This window comes from Gobius niger (assembly GCF_951799975.1).
Source record: "Gobius niger genome assembly, chromosome: 1".
Classification (NCBI taxonomy): domain Eukaryota; kingdom Metazoa; phylum Chordata; class Actinopteri; order Gobiiformes; family Gobiidae; genus Gobius; species Gobius niger.
This window is the reverse complement of record NC_136852.1, coordinates 55,696,274-55,718,654: the sequence shown is the minus strand read 5'-3', so window position 1 is coordinate 55,718,654 and position 22,381 is coordinate 55,696,274. Positions and strand designations below refer to the sequence as shown.

Here is a 22,381-nt window from a genome sequence, read left to right as displayed (position 1 = left end):
AGTCGGTTGCGCGGCGGCATGCACCTGATGATGATGATGATGATGGTGGTGATGGTGGTGATGATGATGAGATGACTGTCCACACACTCCTCAGAGACAGCAAAGGCTCCGCACGCGCGGTTCAGAGCGGCTCGATAGACTCTCATCCTCTTGCGAATTAGGACCCATTTTTCTTCAAATCTCTGCTGGACTCGCACGGAGCACGCAGCAAAGGTAAGAGCACCGAGCATTGTATTTTCCTTTTCTTGCTACAGAAAATAACTTCACAGCATAAAAACTGTCGCGAGAAAAATATACTTGGAGTTGAAATGCGTTTCTGGAAGTTATTGAGAGAGAGAGAAAAAATAATGTTCCTATTTTGTCGTGCTTATTGCAGAATAGAGCTATAATCAAACATTTTACGTTCTGTGGGTGCAGCTATCATGGTGGTTTAATGTAGCCGCTTGCATGCTGCTTTTAAATTGTCAGGTTGTGATTCAATGTAAATGTGTCGCTGTCAGACAAAAGCAACGTAAATTAAAGAGCCTGTGAAGGACTGCTTAAACAACATAAGACCATGATGTTTTATAAGTCACTATGTGAGGAAAACAAACAAAATATATAGCCTATATAATACATTCCAGCTTAAGTATGTATGATTACTGCACGGGGCAAACATTACAAAATATCTTAGAAGTCTTAAGTTTTTATTTTTATTTTCTGTAAATTCATCTTGATTCCACTCTACCGTTCATGACCTGATAAGCCTTAGAAATTGAAAAAGATACAGCCCATTAAGTATGCAGCATGTCACAGCCCTATCATAAAACGTTTCCACTGTGGTTTAATACAAGAGGGTTAATGAGCTTCTTAACACAAGAGCTAGAGTCCTCTGTCACATCCACTGCTCTGTGCAGAGGCTGACATTCTGACATTTAACAAAGCCTGTTATTGGAGACATACTCTATTTCTTGATATTAATGACATTTCTTCCTTCAGGTTACTAAATGGGGATGGAGAGCACCGTCAGTGCGTGGCCCACAGAGCTGACTTCTCCATGTTGCGTGAGCTATGAAGGGAATGAGACCAACACGGGTCAGGTTTTTGAGGTGCCCCTACAGAACGGCTCGTCCAAACGGAGCCCTCAATTCGAAGGCGTGGAGCTGCTGCAGTCTTTCAAGTTACTCATCATCCCCTGCTACACTGTGGTGGCACTGGTGGGTGTCTTTGGCAATTACCTGCTGCTCTATGTGATCTGCCGCACTCGCAAGATGCACAATGTGACCAACTTCTTTATTGGAAACCTGGCCTTCTCTGACATGCTCATGTGTGCCACCTGCGTGCCGTTCACCTTGGCTTATGCCTTCAATCCCCACGGCTGGGTGTTTGGGCGATTCATGTGCTATCTGGTCTATCTCATCCAGCCGGTGACCGTGTATGTGTCAGTCTTCACCCTCACAGCAATTGGCGTGGACCGGTGAGTTAGAGCCATAAGCCACATGCATCAGTTGATACAGCTGCAAAAAGATGTGAAAACATTTTTTTTTTCTAAAATCAAGTGAACACAAAAGCTATCAGTCTACAAATTACTCACAGATGTAAAACTGAATGACGGGTGATTCATCATCTGTGCATATTGGAACCATGCATTTGCATTTTGCTCTTTCAAAATAAGGTAGTATCTCTGAACATGATAGTGAAAAGACATCATTGTAATTTGACAAACAGAGACGAAAGATAGTTTACTAGTTTGAGCTGATGCTGCCTCTATCACAGTCCTGTAGCTGATAATAGAGTTTCTCTTTAGCTTCACACCTCAATGTGTTGAATTGAGTTTTATTCAATACTTTTGACAGTCTCTCTCTCTCTCTGTTCTGCACAGATATTATGCCACAGTGCACCCCCTGAAGAAGCGCCTCTCAGTGGTGTCTTGCACCTACCTCCTGACTGGTGTCTGGCTTCTCTCCTGCAGTCTGGTGGCACCGGCTGTGGCACACACTTACCATGTGGAGTTTAAGAACGAGGGCTTCACCATCTGTGAAGAGTTCTGGATGGGCCAAGAGCAGCAGCGTTTGGCCTATGCATACAGCACCCTCTTTGTGACCTATGTCCTGCCTCTATCTGCACTCTGCATTTCTTACCTGTGCATCTCTGTCAAACTCAGGAATTGTGTGGTGCCAGGGCATCTCACCGAGAGTCAGGCAGTGGCCCAGCGGATGCGTAAACGGAAAACCTTTCGACTGGTCAGTCTCGTAGTGGCAGCATTTGGCATCTGCTGGATGCCCATCAGTGTGTTCAATGTGCTGAGAGACATAGATATCAGTTTGATAGATAAGCGTTACTTCCTGCTCATCCAGCTGCTCTGTCACCTGTGCGCCATGAGCTCCTCCTGCTGTAACCCTTTTCTCTACGCCTGGTTGCACGACCGCTTCAGAGCTGAGCTGAGGAAAATGTTCACCTGCAGACGACGAATTGGCATCTCTGCCAATAATTGTGCCTCTGCCAGTGTCATGTAGTTATTTCAGTTGCTCATGTGCAATGAATGTTCATATGAGTTTATGTGACATTTATCTTCAGTTGCTGAAACTCATAGAGAACCTATTGATACAATTGTATTCAGTGTCTATTTAAAGTCTATTTTAAGTGATGTAAATATGATGTTGCAGATAAATCTTTGTGCATAGACATTGCTTTTTTTTACGCACCTCGCATTACATTATTTCCCTGCTACCCACACTCAGGTGTGACAAGATACTTTATTCTCAATCACAGCTCCCCTGGACAGACATGAATGCCAATCTGCTAACATCATATCCAACTATCGGTCACACACCACATTCATATTTATGCCCATTAAAACCAAAGGATGCACTGGTCAGAGCTGGAAACAGGCCTCTCACTTCAAACTGTACTGCATAACTCATCATCCCCTGCTACACTGTGGTGGCACTGGTTGGTGTCTTTGGCAATTACCTGCTGCTCTATGTGATCTGCCGCACTCGCAAGATGCACAATGTGACCATCTTCTTTATTGGAAACCTGGCCTTCTCTGACATGCTCATGTGTGCCATATATATGTCATATTTGTGCCCATTAAGACCAAAGGATGCACTGGTCAGAGCTGGAAACAGGCCTCTCACTTCAAACTGTACTGCATAACTGTGCCTTCAGGAGTATTGATTGGCCCTGATTCAGTGGTCTGTGTATTTTGAGCTGTATAAAATATGTCCTTATCTTGTGTAAAATGAATGTTACGTAATATTTTCAGTCTTCTTGATGACTATTCTCAAATGAAAAAAATAATTTAATGTCACATGTATCTTGTTTACCATTTCTGTAAAGTGTATTTCTGACATGAATAACAAAGAAACATTATGGTAAAATATTTTTGCTTTTATTTAACATTCTTAAAAATATAGCTTTGTGTTTTGTTCAAAAGCGTTCACCCCACAAAACAGGAGTGAGTGATCCAGCAATCAACCAATTAAATGTCACAGAAAGGTCACCGGAAGGACAAGCGTAAAAAGTCACTAGTATACCCACATTTATAAAATCAATATTGCTTTCAACAGGGAGTTCAAATAATAAAGTGAATAAAATTACTATTGACGTACATATGTGCTGGTTTTCTTAATGACATTTTCTCAGACAAGGCTGGCTGTGACATTCAGTACAGTAGTATCCATTTTTTAATAAATACATAACTGCATTACAACAGTACACCAGAATATTTATGATAAGGAGTTTAGCCCTTTTCAATAATTGTGTGCAAGCAAACAAACACATATCATCATTGTTCTCATTTACCTTAAATACGTATAGAAGCTGTACCAGTGTTTTTCACCTGTCCTGGCTGTTATAACACATTCTTGACGCACACACTGCGAAAATCTGAGTTTCACAACATTAAGACTGACATTTACCTGTGGCTGGGGTAATTGCAAACCACTAAATGTTACATGCAAAGTAAATGCCCAAAAACATGAAGGCAAATGACTCATTGGGGTGCATCAATTCAGGAATAGCTACATTATAACATAATGCTATTCAAGTTCATGATGTGAAAAGGAAGACCAATGTAAGTGTTGAAGTTTGCATAATATATAAAAAATAATAACCAAGCTTTGTTTATAAATAGATTTCCAGTGTTCAAAATGATTAAGATCTTAGTGTTACTACAAATAGTCACATGCTTGTTAATAGTTATTTAAGGTGTGAAAAAAGTGCATATACTGTTTTGCCCCCCAAGCCTTCCCATATACTCCTTAAGTCGGCTTAGAATCTAATGACTGCAGAATGCTGGGTTTCTCTTCTATTACGCGCACCAGCAGGTTGTCTATGTATTCCTCCAACTGGCCAATCTTGGAATCTTTCTTGGACAGGTCCACCTGCTGTTTCACCACAAGCGTGATTAGTTCCTCTTGTGTTAGCTGGGTATAGGGCCCGCTTCCTGAGGATCCAGGCACCTGTGGGGATACAATGCACAATCAAAATGACCCTAGAGACCCATTCATCTATCACCTGGAGAGACTGTTAATCTGCAAATGGGTGCTTCATTTTCATGCCGAATTCACTTTAATCCTTTGATTTGAAAGGGAAATTGTAATTTTAAGGGCTATTTTTCCTCAAAATTACTTTTTCTCTGAACAACAGAGGCCCTACTGTGAAAATAGCACCTAAAAACATTTTCATCAGTGTTGTGAAATTACGTATTATATAATTAAGGAAGGAATACTGAAATGTTAACATTTTTAACAGACTTTTTGTGAAGTGTCTATTTTTAACTGATTGAGGACATTTATGCAACACAGAATCTGAAAATGACATCCATTTTTCTGTATCAGGTCAGGTTGTTGTGCTAAGTGAACAGACAGGCACCAGGACTGAAGGCTTTATAATGGCAATACCCTCTAGCAAATGGGGGTACAAAATAGACCTGATAGAGCAAATCCAATGTGATTTTTAGATTCAGCACATCAAAACTGTCTTAAATCAGCTCACAAAACTTGGAATTTTTTGTAAACCAATGCAATACTGTACGTACGATAGATGTACATTGAATAACAGACCAGCATTAATTAACTACTAACCAGGCTCTGGCATTAAAAACAAATGTTTCCAAATGTCAAAAACATTATTGAGGATTTCTTGGTAAATTTGGTGCTAATGCCAGTCTCCCACTGAAAAGGTATTATGTCTGCTTCATTTATGGCACGTAGCCACTTTGTTTGTCAACACTAAAAAGGTTCAGTATCTTTCGAATGTCAAATATATTATGGCAAGGCTTGTTTTTTACCTTGTGCTTGGCTGGTGCACCGTCTTCAATCTTGATCTCTTTCAAAGCAGGCGTGCTGGATGGCTTATGGCTGTCTGCTGGGTTCAGAGGCTTCACTGGATGTGGCCTGTAAGAAAAAAAAAAGTTAATTTTCTTTATTCTGTCCTTGAAAATCACAAAAGAAACGTTCTGCATGCACAAAAGCAGGAAGAGTTTTAACATCCGAAAGAAGGTGAAACACTTTCTGCATGGATGTTTTTTGATTTTTCAGTCCTCTAACCAGAATCATAGCTGCCAAGAGAGATGCCACAAAAGCCCAAATACTCCCAACACCTCAATTGTCGGCTTAGTAATTGATGCCATTGTAACAAATTGTCTCACCTGCGTTGGGACAAAGCTAGCCCCCCTCCACTGCTATTCTGCGCACTGACCGGCTGAACCTCAGAAGGTGACACCCATGCGCGGATCGGAGACTTGCCTCCCGCCAAACCACCAGCCGCCAGTTCCTCCACAACTACAGGGAGGGGCTCGGGAGTTAATCTGTCGAGTGTGAAAGGGTCTTCTTTGTCGTGGTAACTTTTAGGTTCACTTTGACCTGTTGTATGACTCCTGTATTCCTTCGGCTGAGAGCCATTGCCATTTGAAACAATGAAGGCATCGCTTGTTTTGTCAGGACTAAAAATGTTATCAAGATCAGCCGTCATTCCTTGTTCTTCAGGTTTTTTCTCATTGTTGCCAGTAAAGAGGTCAACATCGGGAAACTGCTGCGTGTTTGCCCATGGGTCTTTAGGGAAGAGATGATGATTAGGGAAGGGGTCAAGTTCACTTTCAGGAGCCTTTCTTTCATGAATATCCACATCTGTTTGAGTATTGTTCTCTGATATCAAGACTGACTCCCTGCTACTAGGCTTTTGTCTTGGTTTGGCTGTAGGTGCATCTCGGTTTATGTTTGTCCGAGAGATTCTTGCGCTTCCTTGTAGAAATCTATCCATTTCCATTGGACTTTTTGGTCTGGGCGTCTGTACTGTAGATGAGGGGTGCAAGACTTTCCGGGACGACCCAGAATCTCCAGTCACTGGTGTCTGGATTGAATCAGATCCCACAATAGACAATCGATTCTGGCTTGATTTCTGGCTTGGTGTTTGACTAGTTTCAATTGGTAATTTATACTGAGGTGGCGTTACTTCTTTGGGGGGATCCGGGGCTGCAACACTTTTGGAAGATACTGGTTTAGGAGTGTGCGCTCGATATTCCCGCACAGGAGGGGAGCTTTCAGTTATATCAAAGAGAGGTGCTTTGTGACGCTCCGCTGGTCCGTCTACGCTCATCTCTTTGCCAGTGAATTCAATTTGGTCATCCCTATTTTTCTGATTGACCTCCGCGATAATATGATCCCATCGGGTGTGCCCTTGGACGCCATGCCTCTTTTGAGGAAACAGCGTCTCATAATCAGGGAGGGGTAGAGACATCTTTGGGATCTGCTGTTGTGCTTCCGGTTCAACATAAGCTGGGTTGAGAAGCTCCCTGCCTCCTCCGCTCTGCGTGCTGTTGATCTGGTAGGAAGGAGGCACTGGAGCTCTTCTCTTTTTATCCGTCATGTTTTCCGAATCGTCCGTTAATGATGAAATCTCTTCACCAGCGTCACGAGAAGAATCACACTGGTCTTCGCTTTGAGGTGTGAGAGAGAAACGTAGATCTTCAAAGTTATGAGAAGCTTCGGACGGGACAACAGGAGAGGGGGGAGCGTCAGGGGTGAATGGGAAGGGATTCTGCGAAATCTCTTCAGCGGCGTCACGAGAAGAATCACACTGGTCTTCGCTTTGAGGTGTGAGAGAGAAACGTAGATCTTCTAAGTTATCAGAAGCTTCGGACGGGACAACAGGAGAGGGGGGAGTGTCAGGGGTGAATGAGAAGGGATTCTGCGAAATCTCTTCAGTGGCGTCACGAGAAGAATCACACTGGTCTTCGCTTTGAGGCGCGAGCGAGAAATGTAGATCTTCAAAGTTATGAGAAGCTTCGGACGGGACAACAGGAGAGGGGGGAGAGTCAGGGGTGAATGGGAAGGGATTTTGCAAACTGGGGGTTTGACTGTCAGTGGGTTCAGACTTCAAAGGTTCATCCAATCTGCCAAGGAGTGAAAACAAAAAGCCTAAAGGTAAGTGCGACAAACAATAAGTGTATACCAAAGTACTGTGAAGCCCATCACCACATTTGTAACCGCAACAACAACTTGTGAACACTGAAATATAAATAGCTATGATGACGGTTAAGTTGAACTAGCTAATGGCATGTTACGCAATATCAAGAAAAAACAAGAACGTCTAGTCTAACAGCATAACAAGCACACAACTAAACAAAAGCGAGTAGCTTCAGTAAGAGCTTCTTACCATTTAGAATCAAAACCTTTCAAAAACGAAAAACAAGCAGCTGCTGCAGTGCCGACTGGTCACACAGAGCTAATGTCCTTCCGTATGTTCTGCCTTTAACCTGTTCTGCAACATCATCCCAACAAAAGACACGCCTCACAACTACTTAGCATAGACACCAAACCAGTTCTGCAGGTCCCTCAATCACTGGCAGGAATGCACGGTTTTGGTTCAATTCAAGACTTCCATAATGCATGCAAATACAACCGGGGGAAGATCCAAATTTCACTTTCAACATACAGCATTCGGTACAAGAAAAATACTATCGCAATATAGAAGACTTGCAAAAAAAGTAAATGGTCGTGTGCAGTGATGTCAACATTTACACAAAGGCCTTTTCCGAATAGAACAAGTTTCAGATTTGAACAAGTAAAAAAATAAGTCAACAAAATCAACACTTTGGACCCGTGAAAAGTGGGTGACAAAAAAAGACAAAGTTGCAGCATAAGAAAAACAGTAAATGCTACCAAGGCTTCACAATAACAAGTCAGAGATTGTCTAGTGGCATCCTCATTTAGAACAGATTATTGTATGGGATTATTTGGGGTATTTTTAATGCCAGATGTGGTCTGTGTAATGCTCTCTTGCTTTTGTTATGCACATAGTTTTAGTGTAAGATGTTATAGAGAGGTGGGCCTACCTGGGTTTGACTTTAGCCGTGCGGTTGAGGAAGACCATGGCGGATGGCATGGGAGGATGGAGCTTTGGGTCGGACTCAGTGGGGCTTTCATTTCTGGATTGTGGAGAATCAGAGCTCAGGGAGATGTCCTGAAAGGGGTTGATGGACGACTGTGGAACTGGTGAGTCTTGATTCACGGTGTGAAAAGTAGGTGCGGGAGGCTCCTCTTTGACATCCGGGATTGTCACCTCCTCCTTCTTCTCCTCTTTTTTGCGGATCATTCCAAACAGAGACGTCAGCCGATCGCTCATGGACGCCTCCTCCTGTTTCTTCTGCTCCTCTGCCTGTTTCAGCTCCTTCTGTCTTTGCTCCTCCTCGGCTACATCGATCCTCTTCCTCAGTTCCTCTTCCTCCCTCTGCTTCCTTCTTCTGGCCTCATCTTCTTGGTGCCATCTCTTTCTCTCCAGTTCCTCCTCTTGCTGCAGTCTTAAGGCTTCTGCTCTCCTCCCTTCCTCCTCTTGCCTCTTGGCCTCTGCAATTCTCCGCTGCTCCTCTTGAAGGCGCTGCTGCTCTAGTAAGGCCCTGTCGGTGGACTGGCTGTTTGACGGCACAGTGACACTAAATGCTGGGACATCTACTGGGACATCTACTGGGACATCGAAGGGTTGCTTTCGGATATCTTCCACAGATCCGTGTCCTGAGCTGTTAAGGCTCATGGTGGAGCCACTCTTTGCCTCAGCCTCTTCCGCATAAACGTGGCTGCCATTGATGCACAGGTTATTTGAATCACTTTGCTTTGAGCGGCCCAGTAATGAGAAAGGCCCTTGGGAAACCCTACTGTCGGAGCTGCCGGTTCGCTTGTGGCCCAGGAATTTGAATTTCTTCTTAACTGTGAAGGGTTAAGCAAAAAGCATGACGTCAGTGTTTGCATGTTAAACAATAGCAAGTTTTTCTACATGGTCAAGAGGTTCTTAAACTGTGGTGTGGGTTTCACTGATGGTATCTAAACGTCTTCTCATGGGATTTAGTTGATTTTCTGTTCAGCATATTTTACAGCTCTTGGTGGCTTCTAGAATGCGATTATTAGAATCTCGGATGGGGGCAAGAGCCAGTTTGCCTCATAGGTTTCAGTTCTAGATGATAACATTTTTGATCATTCAAAAATAGAGATGTTTTCCTTTATCATTTGTTATGACAATTTTGACAATACTTTCTTCTCTTTTAAACGAGAAGTTACAGACAATGTTTAACCTGATCATTTACGTCACTGTCTACACGGGCCATTGAACTCGCTTTAATACAAGAATCAGCATCTAACAGACATTTATTAAAAGGAATAGGCCACTGTTTTTGCATACCGAGATATGTTCTTAGCTTAGCTTAGCATAGCTTAGATGAGTTGATGTGTACCTGTCTGGTCTTTACGCGTGCGCTCAGTCACGCAAAAAGACCAAAGATGTTGCTAGCATTTAGTCTCTCCTGTGCATACTTCGACATCCGCACAGTAATGTCTTCACTTTACTGCACGGACGTCAAAGTGCTCCTAAATGTGATTACGGCTTACAATATAGTACCCCTTTTGATCTGCTTAGAAAAAATTGACATGTTTAATTTTATGTACCTATACTTGGATTATGTAACTACTCATGTAACCGTATTTAAACACAGAAAATGCGGGAAGAGCCCCCCCTCCTAAATTATCTAACATCTTCAGACCAGGTACACATCAACTCGTCTAAGCTCAGGTAAGAACATATCTCACTATGGAAAAACAGTGGCCTATTCATCTAAGAATAATGTATCGTAAGACTGCATTATTATAAACATTATGTTTCAAGTATATCGGAGGACTATGTACATTGATTTTCATCGTTTGAGTACGTGTGAGCGATAACTGCTTGTAATAACAATGACTGATTCAATAATTATACCATAATGGTTTAATATTTAAAAAAAACAGCAAATACACAATGTAGGTGGGCATAAACAAGCATTGTTTTTCTTTTCTTTTCTCTAATAACGGTTATCCATGGCTTGCTTGAAAAGGTTGTCCATCTGCAGCTTCACTGCTTTGACAATTGGACATTCATTTGCGTGTCTGCCATTGTTTGACATTTGCCTCATTATTGGTTTTCAAGCCACGTCTTGTTTGATCAAACATTCATGCTGATGTTGTGATATTGGGTGGTAAAAAATACATTGTTTTAAATTGATTGATTAAATGGATTGATTACTGCCATTTATAGGCCATGGATTGAAGTCTATTTAATTTCAGGTGTGGTTTTGATTTGGCCCCTTCTATGGTTTATTTCAACTTAGTGTTTTTAAAAGGCTTGGATTAGTGCTGGTTAATCCAACACATGGTTTCAAGCTACAAAGTATACACGAGTTGCTGTGTAGCTCAGTGAATGGTACTTTGAAAGCCAAATATTTTCTTGGGCTAAATCGTTTGTGAACCATTGCTTTAGTTTAAATATTAACTTACCATCAGGAGAGTCAACATTAAGCCCGGATGACCGGCTGCTGCTGAGGGATGAATTCTTCTCTGGAAGAGTGCCCAGCGTGGACATAGACTGAGACACGTTACGATGCAGGTTTGATTTAGGAGCAAAGAGGGTTTTGAACTTGGATTTCTTTTTCACTCCGGGAGATTGACCGAGTGAGACAGAATCACCCTCCCCTTCGCTGTCAGTGAGGACCTGGCTGACAGAGGGCACAATTGCAGATGCCGAATCAGAAAAACTATCTTTCTTCTTCCCGCGCACTTTGTCCTTGATTTTGGAGATGCGGGAGCGAGGCTTATCTTGCATGGAAAGGTCGAACATGCTTGCTGATATGTTGTTTCTCATGAACTGGATGTCGAGCAGCACCTCCCCACGCGCTTTCTCCTCCTTCCCGGCTTTGTCCACCAATTTGAACCAACTGTTGAAGACAGAAAAAAAAAAAATGAGTCAGATGTTTCACAACAGAAAATAATGATGCAGTGAAAAGCAGTTGGAAGCAAAAATTATGAGGGATCAGAAATAGATTCTTTAGCATATGACAATTTGGTTTACTATGACTGTGTATATTTATTAAAAAGGATAATTATCTGATCTGACTTTTTGTGCCATTACAATGTAGATCCCCAATAACACAGTCTTGCTTGGTTTCATTCATGTAATCATGCATAATACATTTGTCTTCTTGTTCAAAAGCTTCTACAAAAAAAACAATAACTGTAGTAAGTACGTAAGTAAGTAAGTAAGTAAGTAAGTAAGTAAGTATCCGACCCAAATGTTTCATATGGTTCATATGGTTTCATATGGACTATACTACCATTTCCCACACAAATACATAACACTGGGTTTGTGATGTGTCTGAAACATTTTGAACAACCGGTAATTTAGAACAGAATCTGAAAATGACATCCATTTTTCTGCGTCAGGTCAGGTTATTGTGCTAAATGGATTTTCCAATCACATTCTGTAATACTGTTAAAAGCAGCCCTAAATGATTTTACAACCAGCCCCATTGAAGAGGCCAGTTTCAACAGTAAATCATCTGTCACATTTGTTTTTGGCATTTCTAGGAAGTGAACTTACCGATCAAATCATAAAAGTCCCTGTATATAGCTTTCATAAAGTGTCACCAACACGCTGTAGTTTGTAAACACAGCTGCTTTGACAGACACTAGGACTGAAGAGGCAAGACCCTTCAGCAAAATAGGCCAAGGGATAATGATAGTTTTTTTTAGTTTTTTACCTGATTGAGCAAAACCAATGTGATTTTTGGATTGAGCACATAAATATCAGTGCACAGAAATTAGGCACTAAATTTGTTGTAAACCAGTGTAATCAGACATGAAAAAACAATGCTAAGGGATCTACAGTAAACGTATTTTCAAAAGCATAGTTTGGAATCTTTACCACACAACAGTTTAACATCTCACTTTGTTCATTTTTATGCAACAGCAGATTTTAGCTCGAAAGTACTGCTTAACTTTAAGCCGGAAAAGCACTTGGAAACAAACCTTACTTTGTACCCAAACATGAAAACACTGTTTAACAATAATAATCAATTTAAAAAACATAATTCTTTGAGCGCAAGTCGTTTTTGATAACACAAATTCATGACGCTTCAACCAAAGTCAAGCGGTGTCCTTCGGAGTCTATTTTAGATTTAATCTCCTTCAATTTAAAAACATCAAGTGCCAAGTCTTTGTCCAAATGTGAAGCCCTCCACAGATAATTTGAAATGTCAATTCATACACATTGCAATATTAACAAAAAGATTGAAATATCCAAAAGCCAGACCATTTAGGACACTTAAAGGTCATTACTGTGAACAGTGTGTTCTAGTTCACACCAACATAAGACAATGACTGCTTTGTTGAGTGCCCGCCTCATGTCCACTCTGCTACGGGATCAACACTTCTGTGTGCGGGAGTGTTTTCTAAAGGGTTGTTCTAAAATTAAACCCAGACGTAAGTAATTAGTCCAAAGCACGCTGACGAAGAAACGCCCAGCTGTTAAACTACTACACCCTTTAAGACAAAAATATATCGTCATCATGGGAAAGATATGACCTAAAGTGAAACGTCTTAAAACCAAACAATGACTATCAAAAGCATTTACTAATCTCTCTACCTGTAGTAACCCTGAGTACATAAAACTGCAATATTTCATTTTATTTCCATACCCTATAAACCAAAATGAATACAATACAGGAACCGCTTAAAGTGCATATGACACATTAGACCTAATTTTTGCTCAAACTTGGTTAACACAATTATATGCAAGATTTCGCTTAAAATTGTACCCAGCTTTCTTTAGTTTGGCCATTTTTGTGATGTTTATAGTTTCACTTCCTTATTGAACACTGACAGGAAGTGACATATAAGAAGGCAAACAATTTTAAACTGTTGCTGTGTCGACCTTGTTATATCACTGGGAAATGATTGAGTCAAAATGCTATGGCACTTTACTATTAAAATGATAGTTATGCAACTGATGAACTGGAAACTGATGTTATCCTTCTAAATAAGTCATGTTTTCAAAAGTATTAAAACCTGTCATATGCACGTTAACAGATACTATTCATGTTCCTTTGATGTCGAGGTTTAATACTATTGTTTTTGCCAAATTGAGGTCCCTTTCACATCGGACAAATTGAGACCAAACTCAACATATTGTACAGCAAAACAAATCAATCAGCAAGTGCACATGAACACCACTTGACAACTAAGCTTCAGTAAATGGCATAACTAAACAAACCGAGTTGTGCTCTTACTCTGCCAGTTTGACAAGTTCCTTCCTTTACTTCTCTTTTAACAACTAAATATTAACAAGATTCAGACGCAGTTTAGCAGGGTTTAACCCTTGTGTGACCCTTCAATTTTGCACCCTTATGTCAAAACATTTACACTCCAAAAAAAGAGCTTTAAATTCACCATATACTGCTTCTTTTTGCAAAAATCTCCTGTGGCTTTTGGATCATTTTGATGGGCTTTCACAGGATGAAGTTTTAAACATATTCGTACAGTAATTGTAAATAATTTTCATGCATTCAGGTATTTAACACACTACCTCTGGCTGATACGCTACTACCTTACGTTGATAAAGGTATGGGATCCCTTATGTGCACACATCATCAGTGAGGTAAAACTAACCGGTCTGTTGACAGTCTAAGCCCAGCTCATGTTCCAAGTTAGTGGATTTGGAGATATCTGCTTCACAATGATAAGAGCCAACATTGAAGGGTCAAAAAGCAATCCTTACTACACTAGCAGGTCGGCCAGTATGGGTTTTCTAAGGCCGATGCCCGAAATACAGATAAGCAAGCACTGCCAAACTGAGGGCAGCCTTTATGAAAAAAAGAAAGAAATGTGTCAACTCTGGACTATAATGGTGTGCATTTACTGTATTGGGAGGGAAAAAAATGCATTTCCCATAATCTGATATCGCTACATTGTATGGCATCTCATTATTGTGTGACCCGCACCAATGGAAACATTTGGTCCTAGGCTTAAACAGGGAGCTACATCAATATGACAAACTGCATTGTATCCTGGACCATGACAACACAGATCCTTTTCAGTTGGAAAACAAAGTCCTCAATGACACGCCCTCAAGAGGCACGCCTGGAAATTCAATAGTAACCCAATACAACACGCTCCTCGGTCAAACCAGCAACATCTGACACCTGCATATGCAATGAGGGTTGTACAGAGGAGAGAGAAGCGGCAAAGGAAGTGTCTGACTGGGAAGTGCACTTTGCCTTATGACTATAAAAACACACAAAGTAAACACAAGATAACACTCAGGATAGGACAAAGTGAGGTCATGTAAGACGCAGGGCTGTCCTTTGATAATGGCAAAAGAGTCAAAGCAGCTAAACACGTCTCTAGGCATTATTATTATTGGCTAATCCATTATGTAAAAGGGAGTATGCCCACATTGTACAAACGCAAGGTTTTGTTTAGGCTGTAGTAGCTCTACCTGTGTTACACCCAGCCAACATGTCAGACCACACATGTCATAGTCTCAATTAGGCTGTTTGGGTGTGAGCAGGTGCATTGTATTGACTAAATGGATAGGTCAATGATTTCCTGGTAGCTTGTTGTCAACGTGGCTTTTAGTCAGAGTCAAATAGTGCTGCATAAAGAGAAGAAAACAAATAACAAAAATGCTATAGATGCAAGTGTTGTGGTCAGGTGTAAAGATCATAACAGAAAAATACATGGGTGGAAATGTAAACATCTTTAGGTTATCTTCTTGAATGATGCAGTTCTCAGTCAGTCAGCGCAAAAACAATACAAATTTGTATCTTTTTCTGTCTGATTCAGATGAAGACACTGTATTTTACCAGGACAACCCAATATAAATTGGTGAGAATCAATTAAATAACTTTTTAGTTGGCATTTCCCACTCGTGACTCCAAATTGCCCAGTCATTATAGTGACTTGATGCTGACTATTATTTGTCATTTCTCAATAACGTTTCTTACCAGTGTTACAACAGTGACTGTGCAATTCACACATCACCCTGTGAATACTTACTCTGCCTTTTTGCGGGCCTTGTCGTCGTGCAGCCCGAGCAAATTGATCACGGCTTGTCCCAGGAACTTGTCAAGTCCCACTTGGGCCCGATGCATCAAAATGATGTACAGTGTGCAGCGTTCAGCGTTTCCCGGGTGGAACAGTGGCAGGTCAAACGACGCCTCCTCTTTCCACACTGGGCTGACACATTTCTCTGCCACGGTGGTAGAAAATTTGTCTTTCGCCACTTGAATGATGGCATAGGCGTCATTTGTGCCATTCTTTCCTTTTACGCGCAGATCTTTAGCTTGGTGCACCGTTACGCGCACACTCGTGGGATACCACTGCTGACTCTGATCGACCAGCGACATCGCCAAAATCTGCCAAGAAAGTAAATCAAGATTAAACTACCTCTGCGGCAAAATAAAAAGGTTGGTACATTGATACGCCGATAAACTTTTTTTCTGGCCCTCAACCTTCCCCGTCCTCTACAGTTGTGGGTTTGGGTTACCTAGTTTCAGGAAGCGCAGGTCGGTGTCGTAATGCTGTCCTCTCCGCCTGGTAACGCGCTGTTAAACGCCAACGTAGAAGTTATACTAGCAACTTAACAAGGTTTTCTGTTAACCAAAGTGGCACAATCACGACACGGGACTGTCTAATGCCTTTGAGAGTCTGTCATAACACTGCTGTCTTGTTTTCCTCCTTAGTTTGACTGCGGACTTCCCTGATGTTTAAAAGTTTCCTCCCATACTCTACATCCACGGACCCAATTGGATCATATCGTGGAAAGGGCCCCTCTGGTTGGATATTTAAGTGAAAGGGAGGGACTTGGCGCCCCGTTACAAAGCAGCACACGGACTGACCTGGATCAGAGTGGCCCGGATCAGAGTGGTCCCATCCTTCTTGAGCTGTTAGGCTGATGCATTTCTTGCCAATGATAAGAAAAAGTAATTTTTAAGTCAAATTATAATAAGATTCCTTTTTTATTTAATCAGGGGTTATCTTTACTGTTTTGAAGAAACTCATTATCAGATAGACCAAAGGACTGTCAAATGAACCATGTATTGTTTGTGTTTGCTTTTTGAGCCACTTGTGATAATAAATGATTTACCACTGATGATCTTCTTGGAACAGTATGAGCTAAAATAGTCAGTACATGAAATCTTCACCAGTTGTGTCAATGATTTGGGTTTTCATGTGCCTTAAATAATCACATCCATTGCGTCACCTCTGGTACGGTGTGTAATCATTCAGTTACTTGAATAAATGTGTAAACAACGGGGAATAAATTGGGATCCTTTTGGAAAAGCTTATTGCAATATTTCTTGTTTTATCAAGTTGGAGGAGCTTGGGGCGATACATACAGAAACATTGTGCATTGAGATTTTGCATACAGACATGGATCCTCGTGGCACTATATGTGCCTATACGCATACACACAGTAAACAGTACACACAAACATTACATAGACATGAGGAAGTGCATAAACATACAATTGTCCAAAATATATGTAGCTGGATTTTTGCAATGGCCTGCTGCTCCATTTCACGTTTTGATATGCATGAAACAATCAAAACTTTAAAGCTTCATTATCAACATCAAATGTTGATCTGAAAATTACACTTTTAATACAAAACAAAAACATATGATCTTTATTTAAAATAAACATCTCCTTTTTCATTGCAATTTACACATAGGAAAAGTACCAGTTTATGGTCTTGTTTGCATGTTTTTATATCATAAATTAATCTTGTAATTCACATCTGAACACATTTGGACCGAATAATTTGAAACTGTAGCGTCTTGCATAGACAGTCCTTTTACACTGTAGTTTCACTTTTCCACAGACCACTTTTCATACCTGAGGAGCTGTGAGAGTGCTCTGTGCCACTCATGTCCGGCTCAGGCTCTAACACAGAGTTTTTCAGGGTGCCATTGGCAGCCCCAGGCACTGTGGTGGTGATACAGTTTAATGGGTAGGAGCAGCGTTTACCGTCTCTCTCTGCAGCCGCTGCCAATTTGACATTGTCCCGGCTGGCACAGCGTCTCTGGTTGCTGTGTGTGGCGCGGCTGGCTGCTGATGGTAGCAGGGGAAATGGTTTGCGGCTCCCGCTGCTGCCCCCATCACTTCCCTCTGAGAAACTAGTTGGCACAGAGTCATGCCGCTTCCCGTTGGTCAGGGGGCAGCCCTGGCTCTCCGTTACACTGTGGTGGATGCTGCCATTTTCACTAGTAGCCTGTTTATGGACCACATGTGTTGAAATTATATGGTCCAAACCAGTGGGCCCTAACGCCCCAAGGCTGCCCCCCGCAGCGACTGTCCTGAGGGCTTTGTGACGGTAGTGTGCCCTCCCTTCACTGCGGTGGTGGTACTGACTGTTTGCCTGCTTCGTTCTGCTGGTGATCTTTCTCCTCTGTGGGTGCACCGGGGCGGAGGTTATGGACGGGGGGACGTTATTGGCTGGTTTGCTAATGTTGTCAGTACTGACACTAACATTCCCGACAGGACGTGTGGTGTTGTTTGAACTGTCCTGTGCCACCTGCAGCAGGTTGGTGAGCTTACAGGGCCCAGGGCCCACACTGCTGATGCCACTGGGAGTGGAAGAGGAGCGCGCAGAGGAAGAGTTGTGAGTGTCAGCAGGTGGATGGCAGTTAATGAAAAGTTGTGATCCCTGTTCTGAGGTGTGTACTCCACTCCCAGTGGTGCAGGTATGAGTGTATGTGGAGGTGGGATGTGGACGCTGATAACCAGGACAACAAGCCTGCCATGAAGCCTGGACATCCTGACGACGAAAGCAGTGGTGCACCATAAGCAACACCCCCAGCGCTATGGCAGCAACACCGTACAAACAGCTGAACAACAGCCCAGTGTTTCCTGTGAACCACACCGCCATGGCCCCGCAGCTCCACAGCAGCACAAACAGGAAGTGGGTGACCACCAGCACAGTGAACTGTGTCTTCAGAGAGTACTGGTCCTCTACAGCAGGAGTTATGGGACCAACCACTGAGTCCGTGGAGAGGAGGCTGGTACTTCCTGCTAACGCTGGCTGGCTCTCAGTCACTGGGGAGGACAGGGTGGTTCCTGTGCATTCTTTGGCCACATGTCGCCTCAGGCGAAACACTGTGCACAGGAAGTAGACCCAGGTCACAAAGACCACTAGGCTCGCAGGGACAAAGAAGGAGCCCAAACTGGGGCGCCACAGCAGCCAGCAGCTGCAAAAGATGGAGAAGAAGTCGAGAGGGTCAGTGTTTAACAAGGACATCTCTGTGTGTTCGATATCATAAAACTGTCACCAACCAAAAACCAAACACCCATTCATCAAGGACAGTACTCACTAAGGGCTATTGTCTCCGTAGTTGTGGACATTGACAGCTGCAGTGATCCCACAAATGATAAGAGGAACTCCACCAGCAATTAAATAAAACCTAGAGCGACAGAAAAGCATTAGATTTGTGTTGCACAGTATACACAAAAACAGCAATTTCACATTACACTCTTTGTTGTCACCATTGACTTGCATAATTATCTGTGCCACAGTGGGTCAGTGACCAAGCTGGCTATATGGCTTGACCCCCTTAGAGCCAGCTGCTGATTGTGCACAAAGAGCAGAAATAAAGGGGAACATCTGAAGAAATTGCGCCCCCTCAGTCACTTCAGACAAAGATTTATTACTGGCGTGATGTGACTCTGCTGAGTTACTCATTCTTTACTCCCACACAAAATCCTTCTGTTTTGATCATTTTTAATGCCAGCAGCATGCCATTGTGCCCTCTTTCTTACTGACCTTGGTAGCTGAATTCAGTAGCTGACTTTAAAGCAGAGAATGAGTCATGGGCCATGGTCTCAAGTGTATTTACAACAAACAGAGCCCTCATTGAACAGGCACTATAGGAGATATAGGTGAGAAGTATTGACCTGAGCATTGGACGTTGAGTGGGAGGAGCTGCAGCCTCTGTGTCCTGGTGTCGCGGCAGTCTCCACAGAGTCTCTTTGTAAATGACCCGGGCACTGACTCCGATCCACAGCAGGGTTGACAGTGATGAGTAATGTAAGGCAATGCCAACCTGCACGTGAGGCATAAGGTTGGTACAGTGTGATGCTATATGCAGTATTGTATAACTTTCATACTTACTGCTTGACAAACTGCTGGGTAGCTTGTCAAACCAATCCCTCCTGCATAGATGGCTGTGGTCATAGCAATGTGGAAGCAGGTGTTTAGCAGTGTGTGCCAGCTTTTTCTTGAAATGTGGATAGAACTATTTAGAAAGAGAGAGAAAAGGGTCCAAATTATTCAGAATCTCACCTAAATATGGCAAAGTTGCATACATGTGTTTATTAAAATCATACCTGTGATGAAGTATGTGTGTGATTATGATCGTAAAAAGACAGAGAAGCAGGACTGCAGTGCATGCATAGACCACAGGATGGAGCACTGTCAGAGATACTGATAAAGAATTGGGGAAGTCAGGCACCTCCTGGGGAAGAAATACACATTGAAGTCAAGTGTAGCAGTAAAAGCGTTGAGTGTAATATTTCATTAATTATCAAAAGTTTCTATTTCTGATCTTTTTTAGCACTATATCCTAACCAAATAGAAAGTCATATGTTGAACCTTTCTTATTGACAAACTGATTTCTCACAAGCTTTACCTGCAACACTGCATAGTTGCTGAGTATTGAGCATCGCATTGTTGAAGTGCTACTGTCAGTTTGAACCAGCTGGCAGCCTTCCTGACTCCAACCCCCCTGTCTCTCTGGCACCTTCCGACTCCAGTGAGCCGCTATTGCCTCTGTGCCAGGGGACAAGTGGCGCAGCGACACCCTGATGCCCTCCGAGTGGTTCCACATTTTGCATTCATCTGTCAAGGGGGGAAAAATAACACTGTCAGTGTGTTCATATATCATCAGTTTTCTGTTGACTGGTCTAGACTATATCAGAAGTTCCTCTATAAAAATAACTCACCAAGCCCTACAAAAAGGACAGGTGTGTTGACAATGCGTCTGCGTGAATGCTCGCCACTGCTGCTTGAGTTCCCAGTCACGGGGAAAAAGCTGCCGGTCCTGAAGGCTATGAACTGAAGCTTGCAATCATCTGGTGCATCGGGAGAAAAGAGGGTTGGGGGGAGTGTGACTGAGGCCATTGCCACCGAATTCTGGGGAAAATAGACAATAAGAAATGTGGATTTGTTATCCATTACAAACAGAATACAGCAGTGAGTGATATTTGGGAACAGGTGATTTACCTTCAGTGGGAAATTGTTCAAAGATGTGTTGTGGGCTCCAGCGTTGCATTTGAAACGCAGCTCGTTCTCTTGGAAGCTTTCAGTCGTCTCCAATCCCGGACTCGCCACCAAAACCTCACGCCGCTGATACACAATGCAAGTGATCCCCGTGAAATGAGCAGGCCGAATCAGGTGAGCCTCCATCACTATATTCCTTGATCCCTGTTGAACACAGACCAACAAAAGCAACATAGTTCAATCTCTCAATCTCTTACTACTTCATTTCACTCTATCCACACTGTATGTCCTACCATGGAAAAGTCTTGAGCGTGACTGTGCAGCTGCGGCCAGGCGAGTGTCTCCAATGAGTAGACAATAGAGCTACAGGCTCTTTTCTCTTTTTGGGCCAAAGCAAGAATCTGATCATCCACTTGCATTAAGTTACTGCCCATCTCCACCAGCACCTCTGACAACTGAGACAAATACAGGGAATACTGTCAGAAAGCCTATATCAAATCAAATCAAAGATGTCATTCAGACAAACGCACCTCTCGCAGTTGGACTATATACTCCATGAATTTGTCCATCAATTGTGCCACATACAGCACATCCACAGAGTCAGTGAAACCAGCAGCTTCTAGTGTGTATGTGCGCACCTGATGGGCCATGGTCACAGCGTTGGATGCATTTATTGGTCTCTGTGAGAAAATTTACATACAGTTCAAGACTATTAGTGTCTAAGCTTATTCAAGGCTATTGTACACTTTCTTTGCCCTCTGCATGTGCTCAGTACTTAATGTCTACTGACCAAAATAAATGTATGCAGGACCCGGGTGATGCCATTGGTGTAGTGGCAGTTAGTGTAGTTGCCCTCCTGCCACCTCCCGGAGCGGTCACAGTAGCGGGATGCTTTTTTCTGCTCCATACCTCCCTCTACTGACAGGGATGGATAACGCAGCTGCAGGCAGTACTGATGAGACGTGATGCCCGCCAGAGTCCGTGGCCACCTGCAAACAACCACACATATACTGCAGTTCACAAAAGAACTGTAAAATGTATATGCACCAAAAAAACAGAACTCACCTGAACTCTCCTCTGTTGTTTATAACTTTTTCCTCTGGACAGAAGGAGGCGCTGTTCTCCAACACCACAATCTCTACACTGCGGGACACATTGCCTCGCCCAGTGGCCACCACACACTCCCACTCCCCACTGGCCTCCACATGAACGTCGTATAGAAGGAGTTCACTACATACAAAGGAGACAAACAGGTTATAGTGATGCCTGTTATGTCTTCTACGTTTCTTTTGTACTTCAAGTACCCACTATGATGACATTACTGCCAATTATTTAGAAAATTATTTATTCACACTCAGATTTGTTTAATGAAATCAAATTCAAGCACGTTTTTATCTAAAAAACAAAACAAAAAACATTTTAAAACTCGACCAAAGTGCTTTCCAGAGACGCAGCGATACAACAGCACAAGGTAAAACAAATACATTTACTATACACACTCATATGTAATCCAAGACATCCTGCCTCACTAGCTTTTGAAGGCCAAGTGAAAGAGGTGGGTTTTCAGCCTCAACTTAAATTGTGCTGAGTAAAAAGACACAATGTTCTGCTCAATTCAACGCTAAAGACCTTCATCAGAAAAATTACTCACTTACCAAGTAATATGAAGCGGTGATTTTATCCTATTAAAACTGTTTTTGCAAGGTTGGCTGAGTTAAGGAATTTTTATTTTTCATTCATGAAAAATAATTGGATTTTCCCTAATCTCCTATGCACCTGCCTTCCTTACAAATTAATTTTCAATTAGTATTCAACTTCTTCTGG

At 42.4% G+C, this 22,381-nt stretch overlaps 3 protein-coding genes across 3 annotated transcripts in view; 1 reads left to right on the top strand and 2 right to left on the bottom strand.

Moving 5' to 3' along the window:
- Window positions 1-2,893, top strand: prlhr2a (prolactin releasing hormone receptor 2a). The gene is made up of 3 exons (XM_079551507.1): window positions 1-213; window positions 979-1,456; window positions 1,862-2,893. Exons 2-3 carry the CDS (start codon window positions 987-989, stop codon window positions 2,493-2,495), a joined length of 1,104 nt encoding a protein of 367 aa, XP_079407633.1. The 5' UTR covers window positions 1-213; window positions 979-986; the 3' UTR covers window positions 2,496-2,893.
- A 1,231-nt stretch (window positions 2,894-4,124) lies between these two features.
- Window positions 4,125-16,029, bottom strand: rab11fip1a (RAB11 family interacting protein 1 (class I) a). Its single transcript, XM_079579747.1, has 6 exons — window positions 15,829-16,029; window positions 15,339-15,697; window positions 10,785-11,221; window positions 8,321-9,188; window positions 5,276-5,381; window positions 4,125-4,445 (listed from the first exon to the last, which is right to left on the bottom strand). Exons 2-6 carry the CDS (start codon window positions 15,686-15,688, stop codon window positions 4,245-4,247), a joined length of 1,962 nt encoding a protein of 653 aa, XP_079435873.1. The 5' UTR covers window positions 15,689-15,697; window positions 15,829-16,029; the 3' UTR covers window positions 4,125-4,244.
- Window positions 16,030-16,643: 614 nt separating this feature from the next.
- adgra2 (adhesion G protein-coupled receptor A2) overlaps window positions 16,644-22,381 on the bottom strand; it is a 38,669-nt gene continuing 32,931 nt past the window's right edge. The window contains exons 8-19 of the mRNA XM_079571006.1: window positions 21,623-21,787; window positions 21,348-21,546; window positions 21,088-21,237; window positions 20,851-21,012; window positions 20,561-20,761; window positions 20,281-20,470; window positions 19,968-20,176; window positions 19,666-19,793; window positions 19,451-19,574; window positions 19,234-19,382; window positions 18,654-18,743; window positions 16,644-18,530 (exon numbers count right to left, since the gene is read on the bottom strand). Of these exons, the coding sequence (XP_079427132.1) occupies window positions 17,138-18,530; window positions 18,654-18,743; window positions 19,234-19,382; window positions 19,451-19,574; window positions 19,666-19,793; window positions 19,968-20,176; window positions 20,281-20,470; window positions 20,561-20,761; window positions 20,851-21,012; window positions 21,088-21,237; window positions 21,348-21,546; window positions 21,623-21,787 (3,160 nt within the window). The 3' untranslated portion in view covers window positions 16,644-17,137. The remainder of the gene's footprint in view (window positions 18,531-18,653; window positions 18,744-19,233; window positions 19,383-19,450; window positions 19,575-19,665; window positions 19,794-19,967; window positions 20,177-20,280; window positions 20,471-20,560; window positions 20,762-20,850; window positions 21,013-21,087; window positions 21,238-21,347; window positions 21,547-21,622; window positions 21,788-22,381) is intronic.